Genomic DNA, 21,628 nt, shown 5'->3' on the forward strand with positions numbered 1-21,628 from the left:
GATATACTAGCTGATGACCCGGCGTTGCCCGGGTATGTATTTGGCTGGTGTCGGCTCCACCCACTTTTTCTAACCCTAACACACAAACGCTCAATTACCAAGTTTGTGAGCTTTGGCATCAATAATTTGTAAACCCCTTAGAAATTAAATAAATCAGATTAACGGTTTGTGACTACGCCCCTCTCCAGTGTTTGGACCCCAGTCACCCAATGACCAACTATAGCAGGTTTTAGGCATCTGCTATTAACAGTGTAAAAATAGCAGCAATTTAAATATTCCCTTTGAAAATCAACAGGTGATTTGCTATAATAGGCTCCACCCACTTCCCTGAATATTAATCTCGGTCACTCAGTGAACATCTGGGCAAAGTTTGAGAACCCTGCCATTAACAGTGTAAGAGGGCCTGCAGTTTATATTTTCCCAGTGAAATTTGTTTTTGCCTTTGACCACTTTTTTGTAACCTGGACATACAGTCACTCAATGACCAAGTTAGATAGCTTTCAGGCCCTTGGCATCAATAAAAACAGTAAAAACAAATCTGATTGGCTGTTTGTGGCTCCGCCCCCCTTTTCTGAATTTGAACCCCAGTGACCCAATGACCAACTGTACCAGGTTTGAGGCTTGTGCTATTAACAGTGCAAAAATGGCAGCAATTTTAATATTCCTCTTGAAAATCAAAAGGTGAAAATAGATTGGCTTTTTCAGGCTCCACCCACTTTTCTGAATATCAATCCCAGTCACCCAGTAACCAACTGTGCAAAGTTTGAGAACCATGCCATTAACAGTGAAGAAGGGCTGCAGTTTATATTTCCCCATGGAAATCTGGTTTTGAGTCCACCCAGTTTTTGTAACCTTGACTCACAGTCACTCAATGACCAAGTTTGTGAGCTTTCGAGTTCCTGGCATCAAAATTGTGTGAAAGGAAGTAGTTTATCCAGCAAAGAAATCTGATTGGCTGTTTGTGGCTCCGCCCCTTTAGTGAATTTGAGCCCCAGTCACTTAATGACTATCTGTAGCAGGTTTGAGGCCTCTGCCATTAACAGTGTAAGAATGGCAGCAGTTTCAATATTCTCCTTGAAAATCAATAGGTGAATTTTGATAGGCTCCACCTACTTTTCTGAATCTTAATCCCTGTCACCCATTGGCCAACTGTGTCAAGTTTAAGAACCCTGCCATCAACAGTGTAAGAATGGCTGCAGTTTTATATTTTCCCATGTAAAACGTTAGTTGTTTTTGGCTGTTTCTAATCTTGACATACAGTCACTCAATGACCAAGTTTATGAGCTTTGGGGTCCTTGGCATCAATAAGTTGAATTTTTGAATTTTTCTATTGAAATTAAACAAATTTGATTAGCTGTTTGTAGACCCCCCCCCCTCCTCTTTTCAGAATTTAAACCCCAATCTCCCAATGGGGGTACCAGATTTGAGGTGTCTGCCATTAAGAGTGTAAGAATGGCAGCAATGTAAATATTCCCCTTTAAAATCAATAAGTGAATTTTGATTGGCTGTTGTAGGCTCGACCCACTTTCATGAATATTAATCCCAGTCATTCAGTGACCAACTGTGTTAAGTTTGAGAACCCTGCCAATAAAAGAATATCTGAAATCAATCTAACAAATCTGATTGGCTGTTTGTGGCTCCATCCCCTTTAGTGAATTTGGACCCCAGTCACCCAATGACTGACTGTATCAGGTTTGAGGCCTATGCCATTAACAGTGTGCAGTGTGCGAATTGTAGCAATGTAAATATTCCTCTTGAAAAAATCAATAGGTGAATTTTGAGTGGCTGTTGTAGGCTCCACCCACTTTCTAAATATTAATCCCAGTTACCCAGTGGCCAACTGTGCAAAGTTTGAGAACCCTGCCATTAACAGTGTAAGCATGGCTGCAGTTTATATTTCAACAGTAAAATTTGTTTTTGGCTCAACCCCCTTTTTGTAACCTTGACACACAGCCACTCAAAGGCTAAGTTTGTGAGCTTTCAGGTTCCCGGCATAAAACATGTGTGAATGGAAGCAGTTTATCCAGCAAAGAAATCTGATTGGCTGTTTGTGGCCCCGCCCCTTTAGTGAATTTGAACCCCAGTCACTCAATGACCGACTGTAGCAAGTTTGAATCCTCTGCCATTAACAGTGTAAGAATGGCAGCAGTTTAAATATTCCCCTTGAAAACTAATAGGTGAATTTTGATTGGCTGTTGTAGGCCCCACCCACTTTCTTGAACCTTAATCTCATTCACCCAGTGACCAAGTGTGGAAAATTTGAGAACCCTGCGATTAATAATCATTAAAAATGAATGGCTGAAATTTGATTGGCTGTTTGATGCTCCACCCACTTTTCCTGGATTTGTAACATCTGCCACCAAGTGCCCAACTGTGACACACACACACACACACACACACACACACACACACACACACACACACACACACACACACACACACGAATATATATATATATATATATATATATATATATATATATATATATAACTGACATTTTCTATCGTAACAACCAAAGATTTATACAGGAAAATCACGACGATTAACAAGGTTGCCCAAACTTTTGCATCCCACTGTATCTCATAGTACAAGAGGCAGCTATTATTTTTATTATTATTATTGTTGTTAATACACCACATCTTCATTTTCATTTCTCAGCAGAACTGTAATAATATGGGATTTTTCAACCTAAAACCATCAGTTTTCTGCATGGGCGTTTTTGAGTTTTTCCTGTATTAGAGTGTTTTTATGTGTGTTTTTGCAGGGTACACTCCAGCAAGGATCTTAAAGTCTTTGTATATTTATACCTAATTACACCAGAGAGGAAATGTGTGCATCAACCAAGTGAACCTGACAAATCTGGCTTTGCAAATTTGGCCTATTGGCTAATCACGAGACATTGCTCATTCAAATATGCATTTGCTTTCGCATGCCTAATTATGCAGGGTCAAAAACCAAAACCGCAAAACAATCGCCCTGCGGGAATTAGTTCATGCTACATAGCACTATCCAGGGGCGCCACGAGGAGGCTTCCCATTGCCCCCCATTTATACCTAAACTAGTGACCTTAGCCCGTTTAAAAACGGGCTAGGTCTGTCTCCGCACCCATCGCGCGCACCCGCCGCACACCCGGCCGCCCGGTCGCATGCCCGCCTGGCTGCGTCCCTCTCGTCCTCCCTGTGTGAGGCTGGGTCCGTGCTGCGCACATGCGCAGTAGCAAATAGCACGGACCCAGCTACACTAAGACAACTGTCCGTGCTGCCTATTATTATAGAGGGTGTACTATCATTGCTTTCACTCCATTTTAGTTTCAAAAGGTTTTATTCAATAATGAGAAAACCTTAGAAAAGGACAGAATTACAGTGCATAGGTAGTTGCCCACACAGGGGTTCGTATGTGATAAAGCAATAATTGTCCTACACAAAAACATATTTTCATAAGGAGGGGGGATTAGTGGACTGGAAAGAAGGGTAAGGGGCAGCTCAAGGGTGGGGCACACTTCTGCCAATTGAGATGAGGGGATAGGATAGGAAAAGGAAACATAAAACAGTGGTTAACATAAGCATGACAACCAAACGAATCCAGGGCCGACATAAAAGAAAAAGACAGCTTTTACTCTAGGGTTGAAAATAATGTGGAAAAAGCATATGAAGACATACAATAGTAACTAAGCAGGAAAAAGTGGGGGGATAGTTTTCAGAAAGCATGGAGAACTTTGGAAGTCCCTGCTTATTTTGCGAGTCTATCCAAATTCCTCAAGTTTTAAAAAAAGTTTAGGAGCGTGTTTTTAATCTTAGCCAGAATATATTTATTTAGCATGGTAGTATTCAGAACTGCAAAGACTTCAGTGTCAGAGAGGTGGGCAGTGTTCTAATTAGTTGCTAGGTGCTTTTTAGCCAGAGAGACCACATGCTGAATAAATCTATGCTTGGGGTACTTTATCCCAGGTGGGTAGTTGTTGCCCAAAAGAACAGAGGGGTCTAATGGAGCGGAAATTGAAGCTATTTGAGATATTTGGTTCCATAATTTTACCAAAAAATTTTGAGCTATAGGGCAAGTCCACCAGGTGTGCCGCAGATCACCATCCGCCTGATATCCCCTAAAGCATAGACGTGACACAGAAGGTTGAAATCTATGTAAGCGTGGTTTCAATATTAAAATAGTAGAGACTGTTTTTAGTTAGCATGGTACAGCAATGTGCCCAGCGTTCTATAGTGATAGACTGTCCCATATCTGATTCCCAACATCTTTGGAAAACAGGTTTTTGGTCATATTGTGTCTGCGTTAAGACAGCATATAATTGGGACACAAGTCCTCTTTCAAGGTTATAGTCTTTGCACCTTACTTCAAATGCTAAGTAGTTAATGGATCGAGTTTCCCACAGTCAGGGAACGTAAGTAGTGGAACATCTGGTGGGCATGAAAAAACTCAGATAATGGCCAAAGTAGATTTATCAATGATCTTAAAGGGACTCCGAGCAGTGCAGAAACTATGGAAAGATGCATATCATTTTAAAGCTCTCTTTCTCCTCTTTCCAATGATATATAAACCACCACCCTACGTCTTTTAGTTTTCGCTATTTTCGCGATTGAAATTGCCGCGACCGCGATTTCGATCGCGAAAATAGAGAAAACTAAAAGGTGTAGGGCAACGATTTAGGTGTCGTCAGAAAGAGGAGAAAGAGAGCTTTATAATGATATCCATCAAGCCATAGTTATATTGTATTACACAGGGCGACACTTTCCCCAGTGTCAGCAGCTCCATTCTGCTGAATGCAGCTGCTGACTTTGACAAAAAGTCGCCCTGTGTAATACAATATAACTAGGGCTTGATGGATATCATTTTAAAGCTCTCTTTCTCCTCTTTCTGACGACACCTACATTGTTGCCCTACACCTTTTAGTTTTCTCTATTTTCGCGATCGAAATCGCGGCCGCGGCAATTTCAATCGCAAAATAGCGAAAACTAAAAGGCGTAGGGTGGTGGTTTATATATCATTGGAAAGAGGAGAAAGAGAGCTTTAAAATGATGTGCATCTTTCCATAGTTTCTGCACTGCTCGGAGTCCCTTTAAATGCTCTAGGAAACCGTCTCACAATATGCAGATCTTTCTCAATCATACAAAATATCATGGTTGATGGCCGGAGGGAAGTCGGGATTACCATTAATTTGAGACATTAAGCTAGCAGGTGATTGGCGCCTATATTTAAATCTAAGTGTTACCCCATTTTAAGAGTGTGACATGTCTCATCCACAATGCAACGCAAAAATGGTCACACCATGCTTACAGTAAAAGTGTGTGCTGATCGTGGTTTGGAAACTGTGCCTCTAAATAGTTTTTATTGCTTAAATAGCCTTTCCTCCCTGTGGCTTGTTCCACACTTGAGCTGGATTTGCAATGGCCAGTGGGAACGGACAGTGCAGTATTTGCTCTGGTGATCAGTTTGGAGTCTGGAGCAGATGTGATTCCACTGTAAGCTTCTATGGGTCACGCATCTGCTTGCTTGGAAAAATAGTGCAGGTTGTAATTTTGTATTCTACTGACCACAATCTATTGCAAAATGACATGAGTAGATGGATCCAATTAATAACATAGGATTCATGAAATGTGCACATAGTGTAGGGCGTGAGGACCGTTATACCACTTGTGCTTCTGAGGCCTCCAGTGCATTTAACGAGGCAATGGAAATCTGTCCGGATTGTCACAGGAGTTCTTTATGCTAAATACCTCCCTTATGATTGGCTCACATACTCAATTCTCTCTCCAGGGCAGTGAAGCAACCCAGCGAGGCAGATGACTGTCCCCAAACTAGCATTGTGCTTGTGAGCCAGACATTAGAGGATTGTGGTTATGGTCACTTTGGTTTTCTTTAATCGGCTTGCCTAACTGTGATCTGCTGTGGATGTAGCGGCATGATATGCATACACCACTGTATCCATGTTCTGTAGCAGGTTTGTTTTTATTCATTTATCGAGTTTAACACAGGCAGTAAGAAAATAATCACTGGAAGCAATATAGAAAGCAATTGAAATATAACAGTGTATATATAGTGAAATATAATCACTTCAGTTGTTGGTGCTCTACTTGCACTTGCGCGCGGTTATGTTCTGAGACCAAAACAGGGTGTCCTTCTAGCAAGTATGATCAGCGGATGGTGTAAGGAGCGCTGCTTGCTTGCTTCGGAGTACTCCACAGCTGGACAGCATTATCTAGCAACGTATGAGTAACAGTACAAGCAGGGAGAGAAAGTGGGTGAACCTCTGCTATTTACTACATTTCTGCATGAACGACCTCTAATATGCCATTAGATTTTCCTCTGAGTCACATCAAAAAGTAGACTTTCTCTAACAAATAGAACAGTGGAGGTCATTGATACTTGTAACCTTGTTGTGATGGGAATGCATCAGGATGATGTTAATGGACAAAGTCATGTACTGTGTATTAGGCATCCTTCTGCGCACAGTGTGCTGGATTGATGTCACTGATGTGCTGGGGCATGAGATACAGAGGCTGTATTTTTACACTGGGATATTAATGTGACACTTAGCCTACTTGGAATTGTCTCAGTGAGTGATTATAACATGAGTTATGTTTTCTTTCATAGATTTATCCAGCAACCAAAGAACTTTGTGTTCATTGCTTCATTCTTGGACAGAAAGGTATGTTGGACTCATTTCCTATGGTTGTCTCATGAGATACTTGTTTTGTGACGTGTGTGCTTTTTTCATGTCACTGAAATCTCCCTTTTCTAATAAATTTCACAGCCAGTTCACACTGAAAAAGTTTCTGAGTGGTGCACACCATTTGGCACCGCTGTTGGCTGGGATCGATCTCCATTCATTATACATGAATAAGTCATACATCCTGTCCATCAGATTGTTGCAGGATTGAGATATGTTGCTGTGCTACACTTCCCTCAGTGTGAATGGGCACAACAAAGTGTAGGGGAAGCTTGACCAGCCGTGGTGCCAGGATAGCACACAATAGTGTGCACTGTTACTGCTGGGAATGGGCCTAACCATGCATCACACTGCACCTTAAAGCAAGCCGGAACTGAAAATTAGAAGATAAAATAACCATACACACGTCATACTTACCTCCTGTGTAGTCTACTCCTCAGTCTCTTTTTCCTCTCCCGTGTCCTGTTTGTCCGATGTGATCGATGGAATTCTCCGTCCTCCATTTTGAAAATGGTCATTACCCCATAACGGCTTCCTAGTCAGCACACTGTTAAACTGTAATATCGCCCACTTGAGCCATAGGGAAACATGGGCATTACCTTGCTCATCAGTTGTCCTTTCAGTTATAACTGACAGCAACTGCTATATAACTGACAGCAACTGATATATTTCAGTCCTGACGAAATCTTGTCAGAACTGGAAATAATCGTAAAAAGAAAACGGTGAAGTTGTGAGAGGAACTGACAGCGAGGTAAGTATGTAATATTCATTTGCAGGTACATCATGTGTTTATTTTAAATAATTTTACTTGGTTTAGGTTCCCTTTAAGGCTAGTTCACAGTGCATCGGTTGGGTTGCAAAATAATTCTGCATGTCAACTCAGTGCTCATACAATTCTATGGATCTGTTCACATATCTCTGAATTACTGTCTACGTGCAGTCTCCATTGCATCTCACACACATTATTACATGTGCGCTATACAAAGCACCACTGTCAATCCACCCTAGATGCCCAGTGTTTTTGCCATTCAGATTATTTCTTCCACAGAATCAATCAAGCACCATCCATGTTTTTCATGTGACAAGCAGTTCTTCCACAGTTCTGGCAGTTCTTCCACATACAGCAGATAAACTGATTTATGGCAGATCTTCCACAAATAACCTGCTTCATAGCGGTTCTTACATTTATAAGTCCTTAGATTGTTGTAAACGCAAGATCATATGTTCCGTCTGCTTCCTGTTTAACCTGAATTAACTTATCAACAGATGAGTTCTTTTGGGTGGAGGCTGGTTAGAACTTCTGTATGGTTTTTATGGCCCATTATGGAGATTTCCCTATGCTTCCGGTCGCAGAGATATAATAGAGAGGCGGAACATATTTCTGAAAAGGAAAGGGACTTCTCGTTCCTGAGAGTTGTCACCATTGTGCGATTTATCTCAGATTCTGTTCTGGTAACCACCGCTAAATTTTGAAATTCATCAGTACTTTTTATCCTAATGCCAACAGTAACAGGGACAGGACGTGAGAAGGTCAACAATAAGTCTGGCACAAGTTCTAACACTTCTCTGTCCTGATATAATGTGGATTACTGAGCAGTCCTCCAGATTCTCAAAATATCACAATGAATGATCGGCTAGAAGCATTCAGGACAGCTTGTAGCTGTGATGCTGCGAACACTCAGTAGTTATTGATTAAGCAACAAAATGCTCTGATTGCTGCAGAACATTACCATAATGGTAACTGCATTTGTGTGATTGCCTGGGTGACATGGCCCCCTTTTCTTGCAGTAGTGGCAAAAGTACACTGCTGCTCAAATAATTTAATAGTCTAATTTTTAGAATTTTTGATTGGCTAACTGCTTTCTCCAAAAGTCTGCACAGAGCTTTTTACCCCAGACAGTACAGACACCTCCTGTGAGAGCATTATGTTTGTGATTCCCTATATTTGAAAGTTAAGTTTTTGGTGAAAAAATGTGAAGGCATTACATGTGAGTACTGAGGAGGCAACCCTGGATTGATTACGTGAGTATAGCAAACAGACCTTCCCGATTAGCATTCTCTTTTCAGTAAGTACATTGGAATGGCCTAATGTGTGCTGAGATAATTTTGTTGCTATGTCTGCATGCATATAGAAAAGACACATTTGACAACAAGCAATACACATAGTAAAATCCTTTCTATATACAGCAGTGGGCAGATTTGTTAGTATCTTTGCTGTTCATTCACAAAAGGCTTTGCACCTTCTGAAAGTGACTAAATTAAAAGCAAAGGATTAAATTATATCACAACATGTACAGTACACATACATGTGATACTCCATCCTGCGGGGGCCACCGGTTTGGCGCACTGTAGACCTCCAGCGAAGATATATTGGGGGGCACTAGATGCAAAGGAACAGTAGAACAGTATATGGGAGGGAGGGGGGGCATTGGACACCAGGAAACTTTTATAAGGAAAGGAGGTGTCCACTAGACTAGATTGAGGTTAGCCGTGACTTGGTCACATGTCACTTTGTATTCCAGTTTGACACACCCCCTAAAGTAAAGCAAGTGTGAAATAAAGTATTGCTTACTCGGCATAGATATTTTAAAATGGCCTAGACAAATTTGTTGGAACCAGATCAGAAAAAAGTATAGCCAACCTTTCTGGACCTGTCTGCAAGAGGAAAACTGATGCCACAATGGACAAGAGGATAGTGAGAATGGTAAACAAAAAACAAATAATATGTCCAAAGAAATACAAGGTATACTCCAAGGTTAAGGATCAACAGTGTCTGATCACACCATCTACCACTTTTTTGAATGACCGTAGGCTCAACAAAACGATACTCAGGAGGAATTCACAGTTGAAAGCAAAACAAAAAAGTTGGACTGAAAGTTTTTACAATCATATTGACAAGCCACAATGCTTCTGTGTAATGCCCTTTGGGCAGATGGAACAAAACTGGAGCTATTTGACAAGTCACATCAGCTCTTTGCCCACTTTAAAAAACAGAACTGCATTTCCTCTATTTATCCCCTTTCCTCCGATTTATGTTATCGAGGTTGTGGAGCACGTGGTTCTTTTTATCATATGTGGCGGACATGTCCAATTGTTGCCACCTTTTGGTCTCAGATAATTGCCATTTTATCCTCAGTTCTCAACAAATCAATCCCTACTGACCCAGCAGTAATCTTGCTGGGCGATAAACCTAGCTCTTTAAAACATCCCTCATAGACTACTCCAGCACATAGCTAACGGTGCAAAAACTTATCTAGCTTCACACTGGAAATCGTCACACTTAGACATTAACCAGGTGGTTACTCCAGCCCATAATATTATGATCCACAACAATTGAGGATAGGATGCCACAATTTGAGAAAACTTGGTCTCCCTGGATCGACTATGCTTATAATAGAGGGCTAAGATACACACTATTCTTTTAGTAGTTATAAGAATCAACTTTGGGTCTGCTACATTCTTATATAATGTATGTTTATTTTTTGTAAACCAACTACGGCCCCTGGGTCTTTACTTAGTATATACTTTGCTCTGGACTACCATCCTATTATAGCATTGTACCACAAACATATATACTTGTATATATGCATTAAATCTCAAGACTAACTGTAACGTTTGCGGAATCGTTTTCGTGGTCAGCGCACGAAATGCACACTGACACAGCGAAAACCTTCCACAAGCGTATCATTGGGTGAACCCAGGCTAGGTGCAATGCACCAGCAGAGGGCAATTCCCACCAGCAGATGGTGCTGTGGAGTGCAGACGAGCACAGCCTCTGCACGGCCACAAATGCCAGATGGGAATTGTACAGATCTAAGACAGAGCCCTTAAAGAGAAGAGCACAGAGATAGGCTAAATGTGTGTTCCCCAATCTAGTCGCCACCCAGCGACGGTGAACACACATTCGCAGAAACAAAGTATGAACGTGATCGCGAGAGAGGCGATCGCCAGAAGTGACACAAGACTGACCAGAACAGAACACAAGAGTAGCAAAGGCACAGCAAACGACAATGAGAAAATAACGAAAATAACAAACGCTAGCTAAACGCGAACACCGCACTCATTCGCAACAGCGAACGCGTTTACAGCGTGATCTCCGCAGGTTAAGCGCAACAGAGACAAGCACGCCTAACTAACCACCGACAGACAAACACGAAACAAAGAACGCGAGCGCTTGCTTAACGGTTACCTCACCGAGCCTACAGCAAGCGTTCGCATCAGACAAGACAGACAAACGGAAAACAGGAATACGAGAGGAAAGATCCACTGCTCTTTCCGTCAGAGCGAGTGCGATCCGGGTACAGGAACAAGAAAGCAGATCAGAAGGATCCGCTACCGCTAGGGGCTAGTGCGATCCAAGCACGACAGGCAGATGAGATAGCCGGTGGCAACCGCTGCTCCAGCTATACTCCAAGAACAAAGATCAGAAGGATCCACAGCCGCTACCGCTAGAGGCTAGTACGATCCAAACACGACAGACAGATGAGGTAGCCGGTAGCAACCGCTGCTCCAGCTTACACTCCAAGAACAAAGATTAGAAGGATCCACAGCCACTACTTTTAGAGAATAGTGCGATCCAAACAAGACAGATTAACAGAAGGGGCTACCAGTAGCGACCGCTGCTCTGGTTAGCACCCCAGACAGACAGAACGATTTCCTGACAAACACCGTTGGTGACAGGACAATCGCAACAGAGAGGCAATACAGACAAAACAGATAGCAAGCTAACTGCACTAGGGAAGCTGCCTAGTGCAGTCCCAAGAATTACTCTAAGATAACTTTGACAAGAAATAGCATGGCTGACACTTTAGGAGTGTTTCAACAAACCCTGAAGGAATGACCAGCAAAGGAAAACATGGGGTTTTATACTGCCAGCCTACAAAGGAGTTAGCTGGGTGATTTGCATAACCAATGTATGCAAATTCCTCAGCAGCAGAGCAGATCAGAAACTTGCAAAGGAAAGATAGGTCTCTCTTCCAGAGACCTGCAGCCCATAGACTAGAGGAATGGTTAAACAGCTGTCTGCCTGTGCAGCCAGCTGAGCGGATCCTTACACTAACTATCAAAGCATCGATCAAAGCATCAAGCAATTTTTACATTTTTTTTTAACTAATATATGAAATTTGTTTTCACGTGGGTCATACCCACCTCTATTTCTATCTCACAGTTTTGCTATAACTATCAAAGCATGCTGGATTGAAATGTACTGCCCAGTGTCAGGAAACTCCAATGGCTTTTTTTTTCAAAGAAAAAGTGTTTAAAGAGGAACTCCAGTGAAAATAATTTAATAAAAAAGTGCTTCATTTTTATGAATTTATGAATGAACATAATTATGTATAAATGATTTAGTCAGTGTTTGCCCATTGTAAAATATTTTAAATCCCTGATTTATATTCTGACAATTATCACATGGCGACATTTTTACTGCTGGTAAGTGATGTAGCTGCTGCTTGCTGTTTTGGCAGTTGGAAACAGCTGTAAACAGCTATTTCCCACAATGCAACAGGGTTCTCAGACAGGAAACTGCCTAGAGTTAGTACTCAGAATTTCTTTGTGGGAGTGGTTTCACCACAATATCAGCCATACAGCGTCCCCTGTTTTCCTTTTTTTTTTGAAAAGGAATAGATTTCTCATGTAAAAGGGGGTATCAGCTACTGATTGGGATAAAGTTAAATTCTTGGTCGGAGTTTCTCTTTAAGTTGGTGTAGCTAGCACTAGTTTAGCTACACTTTCCCCCAAAGTCCCCTGGCACTGTTCCCTCCCCCCCCCCCCTCCTCAGATCGCAGCCGCCGATATTTACCTGGCTACGATCCCGTGATGGTCGAGACTTCAACCATAGCTTCAGGCGTTGCTATGGTGACGATCGGGCGTGACGTCTGATGTCATCAACGTCATGCGCAGTTCCGATCGCCGCCATTGCGACCCCTGGAGGTTATGGAGAGGCTGCTCCAACGGTGGCTCCGGGGGGCGTATGTATTCCGTGGAGATCCGGGGGGGGGGGGGGATCAGAGCGGGCCGGCGGCGATCGGTAGGGGGGGGTGATGTAGCTAGCCAAGTGCTAGCTACACACCCCACAGACAATTTTATTAAAAAAGACCCTCCAGGGGCTGAGCAATCCACCGCGGCGGTAATGGACGAGCTGAGCTCGTCATTACCGCCAAGGTGGTTAAGGGTCTAATTATTTGAGTCAATGCCATTTTAATTTGTATTTAAAATATTGTGTTGAATCAGATCTCTAAAGCAAACAAAGTTTAATAGGAGTAAACAATGATTGATGCCAGTTTCATGTTATTTCAGTGACAACTGTGGAATCTCTTTTTTTTGTGATGGGTACTAACATATTTATAGTTAACCAGGAAAGCTCTGATTTTTCCTTTGGCAGTTTCTCCTTCATACTGCTGCGTGTAGTGGTGGAAATTATTACTTAGAAAGCCTTTTGTGTCTCAAATAGCATATTGACACAATAAAATACTTTGTGGATTATCAGTTGTATTTGTGCTGGAGCCTAGAGAGATGTCTTGGCTAGACAGGGCTGTTTGTATAACAAGCAGGTCTTTTTATGACATCCTTTATTGGTCAATTTAAAAAAACAAAATAAAACTTACTTATTTGGTAGCTACATCCTTGCTCATGGGATGTGGCCACATACGGCACACACTGTGTCTGAACAGCTGTTGAATCCACCGTATCTGTTATTTGCTTTTGTGTAAAATATGCGTACATCTTGCCATTTCTCTCCTTTTTTCCATGTGCAGTATGTTGTTATGGATTTCCACATTATTGTAGATCTAATGTAATTGCCATAACATATACACAGCATTATGTATTTTACTGCATCTCTATAAAATTACGAATGTGTTTGCTGTGATTGATGCGTTTTATTCCTCAATCCCATTTTTTTTTTTAATATAATATTGTTTACAGTTACTCAAGTAAAATTGTTTAAACCATATATTCAATTCAATTTGTAAGTAGAGATGTCGCGAACCTCCAATTTTCGGTTCGCGGAAAGTTCGGTTCGCGATTCACTTCAATGGGGAGGCGAACTTTAAAATTTAGAAAAATTTCTACTAGCTGGAGTAATGATAGAAAGCATGTTTCAAGACTTCTGATTCCCTCCACCCTTCTACCTATTCCCTCCTACCGGAGGAAGGAGGGTCTCATCTGCCAGGGAATTCCAGTATTTCAAAAACCAGCGTACATACCGTGGCTGGGATTTGAACCCAGGTCTCAGTGTATGGTAGGTAACTAACATATCCATTATACCACTAACACTACTAGCTGAAACTAGCAGAAACTAGCTGAAACTAGCCTAGCATGTACCATTTATGCTCAATGCAAGAGAAAAATTACTCTGCACCAGAGCTGCAGCCACTAGGGCACGCTCTATAGGCAGTAGCAGTGTTAGGAAGACCTGTCTAAGGTCTCCTACTGAATAGGTGCTGGCTTACTGAACAGACAGAGACGAGATTCGAACCCAGGTCTCCTGTGTCAGAGGCAGAGCCCTTAACCATTACACCATCCAGCCACTGCTTAAGGATATGTAGTCAGACATATCTTGCTGCAGATGAAGTCACTGTGCATCGTTAAACCATTCAGCGCACTTTACACAAAGAGATGCTGTATGCGAGAGTTATGCAGAGGAGGCCTTTTCTCCGCCCACAGCACAAACAGAGCCGCTTGAGGTTTGCTAAAGCACATTTGGACAAGCCGGCTTCATTTTGGAATAAGGTGCTGTAGACTGATGAAACTAAAATTGAGTTATTTGGGCATAACATGAGGCATTATGCATGGAAGAAAAACAATGCAGCATTCCAAGAAAAACACCTGCTACCTACAGTAAAATATGGTGGTAGTTCCATCATGCTGTGGGGCTGTGTGACCAGTGCAAGGACTGAGAATATTGTCGAAGTTGAGGGACGCATGGATTCCACTCAGTATCAGCAGATTCTGGAGACCAATGTCCAGAAATCAGTGACAAAGCTGAAGATGCACCGGGGCTGGATCTTTCAACAAGACTATGACCCTAAACACTGCTCAAAATCCACTAAGGCATTTATGCAGAGGAACAAGTACAACGTTCTGGAATGGCCATCTCATTCCCCAGACCTGAATGTAATTGAAAAAATGTGATGTGAGTTAAAGAGACTCTGTAACAAAATTTTCAGCCTTAGTTCTTCTATCCTATAAGCTCCTTTGCCTGTTCTAATGTGGTCTGGATTACTGCAGCCTTTCCTAATTGCACAGTGGCTGTGCTATCTCTGTTATAGGATCTAATCTGTTTCCTTCTGTGGGCTCTGTCGGGCTAAGGCTTGAATTTGAATGTGTGGAATGTGCAGGGCTGCTTGTGATTGGATAGAAGCGATACACACCCTCTGCAGGCCCCCTGCAGGCTCTGTATGACTCACACACTCTGCTTATGTGAGCCTATCACAAGCTGGTTAGTAAATAGAAGGGCAGGGTTGAGGTAGAAGGGCCCTTCTATTTATGAATGTGTATGATTGAATGGGTATGAACAATCTGGATTTTAGTACTAGGTTGCCTGATTATTTTATTGGTTTTTGTGGAAATTTGAAACAAAAGTGATTAAAAATAAAAGGAAATTGAGATACAATTTCGGAGCGCGTGTTAGATTTAATATACAATTTTGGTCTATCCTTGTGAGGGTTTTTAGGGATCCCTCAACTAACAACGCAGCTCAATTTTACATAAGAACCTCCAGCGCTTGGTAGCAGTATACAATTGTTTGTAAACACTGCCTAAAACTGTTAATTACAACCCAGGATTGCAGCAGAGAGTGGCAGAAACAGCACAGAGGGTTCCGGGAGAAAGTAAGGAATAGAATGGTATGTTTTTTGCTGTAAACATTTTAGAGTACAGATTCTCTTTAAAGAGAACTGTCTAAGCTCGGAAGCCATCAAACCTGAATGAACTAGAGATGTTTTGTAAAGAGGAATGGTTCAAAATACCTTCAACCAGAATCCAGACTCTCATTGGAACCTACAGAAGCGTTTAGAGGCTGTAATTTCTGCAAAGAAGGATCTACTAAATGTTGATTTCATTTCTTTTTTATTTATGCACCAGCCTAATTTTGTTTAAACAATTATTGCACACTTTCTGTAAATCCAATAAACCTAATTTCACTTCTCAAATATCACTGTGTGTGTCTCCTATATGATATATTTAACTGACTTTTTGTTATGTTTCAACAACCAACAATTTATACAGGAAAATCATGACGATTAACAAGGTTGCCCAAACTTTTGTATCCCGCTGTATATGTTGTTATAAAAAGCATTCCTGCAGTGCCCCTTCATACAGGTTGTGTTCCTGCAGTGCCACTTCATACAGGTTGTGTCCCTGCAGTGCCACTTCATATAGGTTGTGTCCCTGCAGTGCTACTTCATATAGGTTGTGTCCCTGCAGTGCCACTTCATATAGGTTGTGTCCCTGCAGTGCTACTTCATATAGGTTGTGTCCCTGCAGTGCCACTTCATATAGGTTGTGACTCTGCAGTGCTACTTCATATAGGCTGTGTTCCTGCAGTGCCACTTCATATAGGTTGTGTTCCTGCAGTGCCACTTCATACACGTTGTGTCTCTGCAGTGCTACTTCATATAGGTTGTGTCCCTGCAGTGCCACTTCATATAGGCTGTGTTCCTGCAGTGATACTTGATATGGGTTGTGTTCCTGCAGTGTGTCTTCATATAGGCTGTGTCCCTGCAGTGCCACTTCATATAGGTTGTGTCCCTGCAGTGCCACTTCATACAGGTTGTTTCCCTGCAGCGCCACTTCATATAGGTTGTGTCTCTGCAGTGCTACTTCATATAGGTTGTGTCCCTGCAGTGCCACTTCATATAGGTTGTGACTCTGCAGTGCTACTTCATATAGGCTGTGTTCCTGCAGTGCCACTTCATATAGGTTGTGTTCCTGCAGTGCCACTTCATACAGGTTGTGTCTCTGCAGTGCTACTTCATATAGGTTGTGTCCCTGCAGTGCCACTTCATATACATTGTATTCCTGCAGTGCCACTTCATACAGTTTGTGACTCTGCAGTGCTACTTCATATTGGTTGTGTTCCTGCAGTGCCACTTCATGTAGGTTTTGTCCCTGAAGTGCCACTTCATATAGGCTGTGTTCCTGCAGTGCCACTTCATGTAGGTTGTGTCCCTTCAGTGCCACTTCATATAGGCTGTGTTCCTGCAGTGCCACTTCATATAGGTTGTGTTCCTGCAGTGCCACTTTATATAGATTGTGTTCCTGCAGTGCCACTTCATATAGGTTATGTTCCTGCAGTGCCACTTCATATAGGTTATGTTCATGCAGTTCCACTTCATATAGGTTATGTTTTTGCAGTGCCCCTTTATATAGGCTGTGTTCCTGCAGTGCCACTTCATACAGGTTATGTTCCTGCAGTGCCACTCCATACAGGTTGTGTTCCTGTAGTGCCACTTCTTATAGGTTGTGTCCCTGCAGTGCCACTTCATACGGGTAGTGTTCCTGCAGTGCCACTTCATACAGGTTGTGTTCCTGCAGTGCTACTTCATATAGGTTGTATTCCTGCTGTGCCACTTCATATAGGTTATGTTCCTGCAGTGCCACTTCATATAGGTTATGTTCCTGTAGTGCCACTTCATATAGGTTGTGTCCCTGCAGTGCCACTTCATACGGGTAGTGTTCCTGCAGTGCCACTTCATACAGGTTGTGTTCCTGCAGGGCCACTTCATATAGGTTGTGTCTCTGCAGTGCTACTTCATATAGGCGGTGTTCCTGCAGTGTCTCTTCATGTAGGTTGTTTCCCTGCAGTGCCACTTCATACAGGTTGTGTTCCTGCAGTGCCACTTCATATAGCTTGTGTTCCTGCAGTGCCACTTCTTATAGGTTGTGTCTCTGCAGTGCCACTTCATATAGGTTGTGTTCCTGCAGTGCCACTTCATATAGGTTGTGTCCCTGCAGTGTCTCTTTATATAGGTTGTGTTCCTGCAGTGTCTCTTCATATAGGTTGTGTCCCTTCAGTGCCGCTTCATATAGGTTGTGTTCCTGCAGTGCCACTTCATATAGGTTGTATCCCTGCAGTGCCACTTCATATAGGCTGTGTTCCTGCAGTACCACTTCATATAGGTTGTGTTCCTGCAGTGCCACTTCATATAGGTTGTGTTCCTGCTGTGCCACCTTATATAGGTTGTGTTCCTGCAGTGCCGTTTCATATAAGTTGTGTTCCTGCAGTGCCACTTCATATAGGTTGTGTTCCTGCAGTACCACTTCATGTAGATCTCTTTCCTGCCGTGCCACTTCATATAGGTTGTGTTCCTTCAGTGCCGCTTCATATAGGTTGTGTCCCTGCAGTGCCACTTCATATACATTGTATTCCTGCAGTGCCACTTCATACAGTTTGTGACTCTGCAGTGCTACTTCATATAGGTTGTGTTCCTGCAGTGCCACTTCATGTAGGTTTTGTCCCTGCAGTGCCACTTCATATAGGCTGTGTTCCTGCAGTGCCACTTCATGTAGGTTGTGTCCCTTCAGTGCCACTTCATATAGGCTGTGTTCCTGCAGTGCCACTTCATATAGGTTGTGTTCCTGCAGTGCCACTTTATATAGATTGTGTTCCTGCAGTGCCACTTCATATAGGTTGTGTTCCTGCAGTGCCACTTCATATAGGTTATGTTCCTGCAGTGCCACTTCATATAGGTTATGTTCATGCAGTTCCACTTCATATAGGTTATGTTCCTGCAGTGCCCCTTTATATAGGCTGTGTTCCTGCAGTGCCACTTCATACAGGTTATGTTCCTGCAGTGCCACTTCATATAGGTTGTGTTCCTGTAGTGCCACTTCTTATAGGTTGTGTCCCTGCAGTGCCACTTCATACGGGTAGTGTTCCTGCAGTGCCACTTCATACAGGTTGTGTTCCTGCAGTGCTACTTCATATAGGTTGTGTTCCTGCTGTGCCACTTCATATAGGTTATGTTCCTGCAGTGCCACTTCATATAGGTTATGTTCCTGTAGTGCCACTTCATATAGGTTGTGTCCCTGCAGTGCCACTTCATACGGGTAGTGTTCCTGCAGTGCCACTTCATACAGGTTGTGTTCCTGCAGTGCTACTTCATATAGGTTGTGTTCCTGCTGTGCCACTTCATATAGGTTATGTTCCTGCAGTGCCACTTCATATAGGTTATGTTCCAGCAGTGCCACTTCATATAGGTTATGTTCCAGCAGTGCCACTTTATATAGGCTGTGTTCCTGCAGTGCCACTTTATATAGGTTGTGTTCCTGCAGTGCCCCTTCATATAGGTTCTGTTCCTGCAGTGCCACTTCATATAGGTTGTGTTACTGCAGTGCCACTTCATATAGCTTGTGTTCCTGCAGTGCCACTTCTTATAGGTTGTATCTCTGCAGTGCCACTTCATATAGGTTGTGTCCCTGCAGTGTCTCTTTATATAGGTTGTGTTCCTGCAGTGTCTCTTCATATAGGTTGTGTCCCTTCAGTGCCGCTTCATATAGGTTGTGTTCCTGCAGTGCCACTTCATATAGGTTGTATCCCTGCAGTGCCACTTCATATAGGCTGTGTTCCTGCAGTGCCACTTCATATAGGTTGTGTTCCTGCAGTGCCACTTCATATAGGTTGTGTTCCTGCTGTGCCACCTTATATAGGTTGTGTTCCTGCAGTGCCGTTTCATATAAGTTGTGTTCCTGCAGTGCCACTTCATATAGGTTGTGTTCCTGCAGTACCACTTCATGTAGATCTCTTTCCTGCCGTGCCACTTCATATAGGTTGTGTTCCTTCAGTGCCGCTTCATATAGGTTGTGTTCCTGCAGTGCCACTTCATATAGGTTGTGTTCCTGCAGTGCCACTTCATATAGGTTGTGTCCCTTCAGTGCCGCTTCATATAGGTTGTGTTCCTGCAGTGCCACTTCAAATAGGTTGTATCCCTGCAGTGCCACTTCATATAGGCTGTGTTCCTGCAGTGCCACTTCATATAGGTTGTGTTCCTGCAGTGCCACTTCATATAGGTTGTGTTCCTGCTGTGCCACCTTATATAGGTTGTGTTCCTGCAGTGCCGTTTCATATAGGTTGTGTTCCTGCAGTGCCCCTTCATATAGGTTGTGTTCCTGCAGTGTCTCTTCAGATAGGTTGTGTACCTGCAGTACCACTTCATATAGGTTGTGTCCCTGCAATGCCACTTCATATAGGTTCTATCCCTGCAGTGCCACTTCATATAGGCGGTGTTGCTGCAGTGCCACTTCATATAGGTTGTGTTGCTGCAGTGCCCCTTCATATAGGTTGTATTCCTGCAGTACCACTTCATGTAGATCTCTTTCCTGCAGTGCCCCTTCATATAGGTTGTGTTCCTGCAGTGCCACTTCATATAGGTTGTGTCCCTGCAGTGCCACTTCATATAGGCTGTGTTCCTGTAGTGCCCCTTCATGTAGGTTGTGTTCCTGCAGTGCCACTTCATATAGGTTGTGTTCCTGCAGTCCACTCCATATAGGTTGTGTTCCTGCAGTACCACTTCATGTAGATCTCTTTCCTGCAGTGCCCCTTCATGTAGGTTGTGTTCCTGCAGTGCCACTTCATATAGGTTGTGTTCCTGCAGTGCCACTTCATGTAGATCTCTTTCCTGTAGTGCCACTTCATATAGGCTGTGTTCCTGCAGTGCCCCTTCATATAGGTTGTGTTCCTGCAGTGTCTCTTCATATAGGTTGTGTCCCTGCAGTGCCACTTCATATAGGTTGTGTCCCTGCAGTGCCACTTCATATACGTTGTATCCCTGCAGTGCCCCTTCATATAGGTTGTGTTCCTGCAGTGCCCCTTCATATAGGTTGTGTTCCTGCAGTACCACTTCATGTAGATCTCTTTCCTGCAGTGCCCCTTCATATAGGTTGTGTCCCTGCAGTGCCACTTCATATAGGCTGTGTTCCTGCAGTGCCCCTTCATATAGGTTGTGTTCCTGCAGTACCACTTTATGTAGATCTCTTTCCTGCCGTGCCACTTCATATAGGTTGTGTTCCTGCAGTGCCCCTTCATATAGGTTGTGTTCCTGCAGTGTCTCTTCATATACTGTAGGTTGTGTCCCTGCAGTGCCACTTCATATAGGTTGTGTCCCTGCAGTGCCACTTCCTATAGGTTGTATCCCTGCAGTGCCACTTCATATAGGCTGTGTTCCTGCAGTGCCACTTCATATAGGTTGTGTTCCTGCAGTGCCACTTCATATAGGTTGTGTTCCTGCAGTGCCGCTTCATATAGGTTGTGTTCCTGCAGTGCCACTTCATATAGGTTGTGTTCCTGAAGTACCACTTCATATAGGCTGTGTTCCTGCAGTGCCACTTCATATAGGTTGTGTTCCTGCAGTGCCACTTCATATAGGTTGTGCTCCTGCAGTGCCACTTCATATAGGTTGTGTTCCTGCAGTGCCACTTCATATAGGTTGTGTTCCTGAAGTACCACTTCATATAGGCTGTGTTCCTGCAGTGCCACTTCATATAGGTTGTGTTCCTGCAGTGCCACTTCATATAGGTTGTGTTCCTGCAGTGTCTCTTCATATAGGTTGTGTCCCTGCAGTGCCACATCATATAGGTTGTGTTCCTGCAGTGCCACTTCATATAGGTTGTGTTCCTGCAGTACCACTTCATGTAGATCTCTTTCCTGCAGTGCCACTTCATATAGGTTGTGTCCCGGCAGTGCCACTTCATATAGGCTGTGTTCCTGCAGTGCCCCTTCATATAGGTTGTGTTCCTGCAGTGCCACTTCATGTAGATGTCTTTCCTGTAGTGCCCCTTCATATAGGTTGTGTCCCTGCAGTGCCACTTAATATAGGTTGTGTTCCTGCAGTGCCCCTTCTTAAAGGTTGTGTTCCTGCAGTGGCACTTCATATAGGTTGTGTTCCTGCAGTGCCACTTCATATAGGTTGTGTTCCTGCAGTACCACTTCATATAGGTTGTGTCCCTGCA

At 43.1% G+C, this 21,628-nt stretch overlaps 1 protein-coding gene across 17 annotated transcripts in view; it reads left to right on the forward strand.

Annotated features, from left to right (window-relative positions):
- Window positions 1-21,628, forward strand: part of NCOR2 (nuclear receptor corepressor 2) — a 641,335-nt gene that overhangs the window by 340,401 nt on the left and 279,306 nt on the right. For all 17 annotated transcript variants that reach the window (XM_068243885.1, XM_068243983.1, XM_068243973.1 and 14 more), the window contains exon 13: window positions 6,604-6,658. In XM_068243885.1, coding sequence (XP_068099986.1) covers window positions 6,604-6,658 — 55 coding nt within the window. The remainder of the gene's footprint in view (window positions 1-6,603; window positions 6,659-21,628) is intronic.

Source organism: Hyperolius riggenbachi, chromosome 1, assembly GCF_040937935.1.
Source record: "Hyperolius riggenbachi isolate aHypRig1 chromosome 1, aHypRig1.pri, whole genome shotgun sequence".
NCBI lineage: Eukaryota > Metazoa > Chordata > Amphibia > Anura > Hyperoliidae > Hyperolius > Hyperolius riggenbachi.